Below are 6,379 nucleotides of genomic sequence, written 5' to 3'. Positions count from 1 at the left end.
CCTGTTCCGGCCACTCGCACCAGGGATACGGTGCGCGTCGCCAGCCCAGCCCGGCCTGTTCCTACTCCTCGCACCAGGGATACGGTGCGCTCGCCAGCCCGGCCCGGCCTGTTCCGGCCACTCGCACCAGGGATACGGTGCGCGTCGCCAGCCCCGCCCGGCCTGTTCCTGCTCTCCGCACTAGGCGTTATGGGAGTCCCCAGGGTCCAGCATGCCCTGTTCCGGCTCCCCGCACTAGGCGTTATGGGAGTCCCCAGGGTCCAGCATGCCCTGTTCCGACTCCCCGCACTAGCCCTGAGATGCGTGTCCTCAGCCCGGTACCTCCAGTTCCGGCACCACGCATCAGGCCTACGGTGCGTCCCCAGGGCCAAGCATGCCCTGTTGCTGCTTCCCGCACTAGCCCTGAGATGCGTGTCCTCAGCCCGGTACCTCCAGTTCCGGCACCACGCATCAGGCCTACGGTGCGTCCCCAGGGCCAAGCATGCCCTGTTGCTTCTCCCCGCACTAGCCCTGGGATGCGTGTCCTCAGCCCGGTACCTCCTGTTCCGGCACCACGCACCAGGCCTACGATGCGCCTCAGACGGCCAGAGTCTGCCGTCTGCCCAACGGGGCCTGAACTGCCCGTCTGCCCAACGCCGTCTGAACTGTCCGTCTGCCCAACGCCGTCTGAACTGCCCGTCTGCCCAACGGCGCCTGAACTGCCCGTCTGCCCAACGCCGTCTGAACTGCCCGTCTGCCCAACGCCGTCTGAACTGCCCGTCTGCCCAACGCCGTCTGAACTGCCCGTCTGTACTGAGCCTGCAAAGCCGCCCGTCTGCCATGAGCCTTCAGAGCCGTCCGCCAGACCGGAGCCGCTAGGAGCTCTCCGCCAGACAGGATCAGCCAGAGCCTTCCGCCAGACAGGATCAGCCAGAGCCTTCCGCCAGACAGAATCAGCCAGAGCCTTCCGCCAGACAGGATCAGCCAGAGCCTTCCGCCAGACAGGATCAGCCAGAGCCTTCCGCCAGACAGGATCAGCCAGAGCCTTCTGCCAGACAGGATCAGCCAGAGCCTTCTGCCAGACAGGATCAGCCAGAGCCTTCTGCCAGACAGGATCAGCCAGAGCCTTCTGCCAGACAGGATCAGCCAGAGCCTTCTGCCAGACAGGATCAGCCAGAGCCTTCCGCCAGCCAGGATCCGCCAGAGCCGTCCAGCCAGGATCCGCCTGAGCCAGCCAGCCAGGATCTGCCCCTCAGTCCGGTGCTGCCCTTTAGTCAGGTGCTGCCCCTTAGCCCGGTGCTGCCCCTTGGTCCGGTGCTGCCCCTTAGTCCGGTGCTGCCACTTAGTCCGGGTGCTGCCCCTTAGTCAGGTGCTGTCCCTTAGTCCGGTACTGCCTACTAAGCAGTTTGTGACTGTGGTGGGGTGGGGATCACGACCGGGGCCAGAGCCACCACCGTGGACAGACGCCCACCCAGACCCTCCCCTAGAGCGTATGCTGGTGCGCCCGGAGTGCGCACCTTTAGGGGGGGGTACTGTGACACTCTGGCTCTAGGACTTTTGTATGTGAGCTAGAGTGTATGTTGTTTTGTTGGGGATTTGGGGTGTTTTTCTATGTTGGTAGTTCTGTCGGGTGTATTTCTATGTTTGCAGGTCTGTGGGTTGGTTTTCTAGGTATTGTATGTTGTAGTCAATGACTCCCAATCGGAGGTAACGAGTGTCAGCTGTCGGCTCGTTATCTCTGATTGGGAGCCATATTTAAACTGTCAGTTTTCACCTTTGTTTTGTGGGTTATTGTTCCAAGTTCAGTGTATTGTTACGTTAGGACTTCACTATCGTCTTTTGTTGTTTTTACGTGGTTGCTTTATAAATAAAGTCATCATGTTCACTCCACGCGCTGCGTATTGGTCCGCTCCTTCCGACGATCGTGACATTCACCAAGGAGTTAAACGTAAATAGTAGGTCTGTCAGAGTTAATCCGTTAACTCTAGTGAACCTTTCGTCATTTTAGTGCCTTCTTTTTTTTCTTCTGAAAAATACACTGAAAACATCCCAAATAAATGATCTATACAGCTAAAATCTACAATGCGATGTGAAAACAAGTTGACATTGAGGTAGAAAAAGTGCGCTTTCTCAATTTACCTAATTTTGCTAACTGTTACTTTAGACAAAATTAAGACGTTAATATTCTTGTAATGTTTTTGTATGAAAAATTCACTTTGTGCAAATTCGGACACCACATCCTGTGATTAACTAGATTTTTTTTTTTATCGTTTGACAGCCCTAGTAAATGGAAATATTGTTTTGTTGAAAAGATGTAGAAGGTGTGATCTTTGTATGTGAAGCTGATAATGGGACAGTACCTGCCATTGTTGGTGATGTATTCAGGGCCTGACTAACACATTTAGGGAACCTACCTCCAGCGGGCCCCCCAACCCAAAAAAATAAACCTTATTTTTTAGGGTTGGGGGCCCCCTGGGGGTCGGGGGGCCCTGGGCACGTGCCCTGCATGCCCGTTCGGTAATCCGGACCTTTTATTAGCCTGATCTGAGACTCATCAATACTGTTCACACAGTCAGTGTTGGGTCCATAACGTACAACAGTCAGTGTTGGGTCCATAACGTACAACAGTCAGTGTTGGGTCCATACCGTACAACAGTCAGTGTTGGGTCCATACCGTACAACAGACAGTGTTGGGTCCATACCGTACAACAGACAGTGTTGGGTCCATAACGTACAACAGACAGTGTTGGGTCCATAACGTACAACAGACAGTGTTGGGTCCATACCGTACAACAGACAGTGTTGGGTCCATACCGTACAACAGTCAGTGTTGGGTCCATACCGTACAACAGACAGTGTTGGGTCCATACCGTACAACAGACAGTGTTGGGTCCATAACGTACAACAGACAGTGTTGGGTCCATACCGTACAACAGACAGTGTTGGGTCCATACCGTACAACAGACAGTGTTGGGTCCATACCGTACAACAGTCAGTGTTGGGTCCATACCGTACAACAGACAGTGTTGGGTCCATACCGTACAACAGACAGTGTTGGGTCCATACCGTACAACAGACAGTGTTGGGTCCATAACGTACAACAGACAGTGTTGGGTCCATAACGTACAACAGACAGTGATGGGACGCATCCTAATTATTAACCGTTCTCCTAAAGTGTGCACTTGCACACTGCCAGTCATGGATTTAAAAACATTTGATTGGAGGGATGGGGTGGGGGGTTTTCACCTATGTTAAATCCATGACGGGAAGTGTGCACTTAAAGGGGCAATCTGCAGTTGCTACATCCATTTTTTGACTTGTATATTAATAATATGTACTCAATGATTCTTGAAGAATATAACTTATAAATTACTCATGAGCTTAGTTCAACTGTCGTAGCCTATCAGATCCCAAAATATAAGATAGCTTTATTCAAATTTTTGTCAAACTCAATGTAAAGTTTTGTAAACAAACACTATATAGCTTTAAAACATGGTTAAATCTATAATTTTGATCTGTTGGATGCTCAGTCTTTGCATCCATAGCTCTAGCACTTTTGAGAGTGGTTATATTTCTTAAGCTTGAAGAAAGTAAAAACCTGCACTCACTGAAATATTATTTAAGTTTGAATGTATTTTTTTTGCAGCAGGGGTCAGAAAAACAGACACATTTCACAGAAAATGTATGTTAATAATGTATGTAAATACTGAATGTAAATAATTTATGAACCCGGCACCCGAGACCTTCTGTCACTACAAACATGAAATGAGCTGAGCACACCAATTTCTCTTTCTATATTTCTTAAGCCCCATCCCTGTTTACCAAAGCAAGTGGTGGATTTCCCCTTCAAAGAGTGGCGAATCAGGATGCAGCCTTGTTCACCCGGTCCAGTGTTTCATCCTGATCAACACTGACCCCCTCTGGATTTAGGGGAGGCCTACCAGTAAAACCATCATCAATCAGTTTGTTCTCTACATTGAAAGGTGCACAGTGATTCATAATCAGTGCAAGCTGAGAGTGATTGATCTCTAACATTATAGGGAGATCAACTAATGCATGTGGAGTGATTAGAAATGTAACACTCACTTATTTTAGTGTTACTGTAGTGTTGAAATGAGGCATGGGCAAGTAATATAACTGACCAGGGTTTGTGGGCATTTGAAGAGCAAGTATCTAAATGGTTAGTGCAATCTGGAATACTTGGGACGTCCCTACCCAGAACCCTAACCTTAACTGCGACCCTGACCCTAACCTTAACCCTCATCTTAACCATTTTAAATGTCAACTTCAATGGGGTAGGGATGTCACAACGATCCCCGATAGCAATGACCGTAATTAAATGACCACTAGATGTCAGCAGTAAATGCATTACCATTATAACTTTCACATCATCTGCTCTCTCACCTCTGAAAGCACAGTGATGTCTCATAAATGAGTGGATTCAATAATTTGAAATTATTAGGCTGTGTTAGATATTATTCTTCCTGTCCTAACCAAAGTCCATATTAATAGGTATGTAATAATTCTTGAAATAATGATGGGGGAAAATAATTGTAGGCTACTGTAGGTTGCCTAAATCTTAGAGTAAAGTAGACATATTTGACAGTAAAAAGAGAATACATTTTACAATAAACGTCTTCTCGTTTTAGTCATAAATATGGCTAGGAGTTAGGAAGCCTAGGAAGTATCCTAAGTTTAAATGTACATGAAGTACTTTTGGGGTTCTGATAATTACAAAAATGTAAAATTGCATACTACCGAGTACCGATTAATTCCATTGTTTCCATGTGATGTGCTGACAGACACTCACATGTAGGTCTATCCTTCCTGCCAATGAAACGTAGTAGCCTACCTCATGTTCCTCTTAAAGGGAGTTGTGTAAAAGCATGTTCGACCACTGGTCGGCGCTGGCGTGCCATTTCGGTCCAACTGCCGCTCCATCCCGCCACTGCGCTCAGATCCGCTCGAGCTCAGGTCATCGGAAAAGCTTATTCTCACCAGAGCGCATTGACAGTAGCCTACCATCGATATCGCAGCCTCTTTACTGTATTCCTCAGAAGAACGGATGCGGTGAGGATGGAACAAGACAGAGCAGCTCTGTAGTAGCCTTCTGTACAACAATTCCAATCCGGATTTAGTGAAATCCTGAACAGTCTCTACCAGAGCATTGTTGTAATCGGCTTCTAAACAGAGGGAACACCCCGACTTTCCAATCAGGTTTCAGGTTTATTCTTCACCTTGCTTAGAGAGGACAGGCACTCTGGACTGTACTCGGAGCTGAGAGAAGGCTGAGGAGTTTGGAGCTGCTCTGAGCTGAAAGCCTACAAATGAAATATGCCAGCCTTGCTGTAGTATTTTTCATATTCTTTGTTTTATCTTCTACCTATGTATTACACAGCAGGACATGGTGCATATGACGACTGTATTTATCCAGTAACCTAATAGTTTCAGAGTCACTTTTCGAATGCCAACTCAACAATGAACACTAATGGTAAGTAGCCTAAACTTCCTGTTATACTTTGTAATGCTGTTGTTCATTACGTTGTTATACCTTTGTAAACAAGGTGAATTCAGAGAAAGGTATTGAACCATCATACAGGTCAAAAGGAAACTTAACTTGCTAAACATGATTGTGCAGTATTTACTGTGGCAATGCATGTGGATGTAACTTACTAGAGAATACGGCTCAATGGTGCTTTAGATAGCCTAGTGAGGGGAAGTGGAGGTATGGAATTGTTATTGTAGTGGTTACACTCATTACTGTAACACCTGCACATTCTAAATGACCCTCACCTACTCTCTCTCTCTCTCTCTCTCTCTCTCTCTCTCTCTCTCTCTCTCTCTCTCTCTCTCTCTCTCTCTTTCACTCTCTTTCACTCTCTCTCTTTCACTCTCTCTCTCTCTTTCTCTCACATGTACACACACACACACACACACACAATCGGTTCAATTGTTTATTTCTATATTTCACATCATCATACTCAGGTTGATTTTTCTCAAAGTGCTGCTGTGTGCTAGACTGTGGGGTGGGTGGGGTGGAACAAGGTGTTACCATATCCTTTAATTTAACTACTTGACACTCACACTGAGATTCATCTAGGGAGAGATTTCTCGCAATTCCCTTGCAGCAACTGTTGCCTAGGAATGGAGGGGGGTGGTTCTGGTGGTGGAATTATCATCATCAAGCCATGCAGGTTTAGTAAGTCCCTCCTACATCCAAATCAACAGCAGGGAACCGGCTTGGGATGGTTTAACCTCTGTCAGACGGCTTGGGATGGTTTAACCTCTGTCAGATGGCTTGGGATGGTTTAACCTCTAGCAGACGGCTTGGGATGGTTTAACCTCTGTCAGACGGCTTGGGATGGTTTAACCTCTAGCAGACGGCTTGGGATGGTTTAAC

General features: G+C 47.5%; 1 protein-coding gene across 1 annotated transcript in view; it reads left to right on the top strand.

Moving 5' to 3' along the window:
• The first annotated feature begins 4,998 nt into the window (after positions 1-4,998).
• LOC121579176 (actin-binding LIM protein 3-like) overlaps positions 4,999-6,379 on the top strand; it is a 143,899-nt gene continuing 142,518 nt past the window's right edge. Inside the window, exon 1 of the mRNA XM_041893531.2 lies at positions 4,999-5,470. Within this exon, the coding sequence (XP_041749465.1) occupies positions 5,458-5,470 (13 nt within the window). The 5' untranslated portion in view covers positions 4,999-5,457. The remainder of the gene's footprint in view (positions 5,471-6,379) is intronic.

The sequence above is a fragment of the Coregonus clupeaformis genome, chromosome 13 (genome assembly GCF_020615455.1).
Source record: "Coregonus clupeaformis isolate EN_2021a chromosome 13, ASM2061545v1, whole genome shotgun sequence".
NCBI classification, from domain to species: Eukaryota; Metazoa; Chordata; class Actinopteri; order Salmoniformes; family Salmonidae; genus Coregonus; species Coregonus clupeaformis.
Note: the sequence above shows the minus strand (reverse complement) of the source record. Positions and strands in the feature narration are given on the sequence as shown.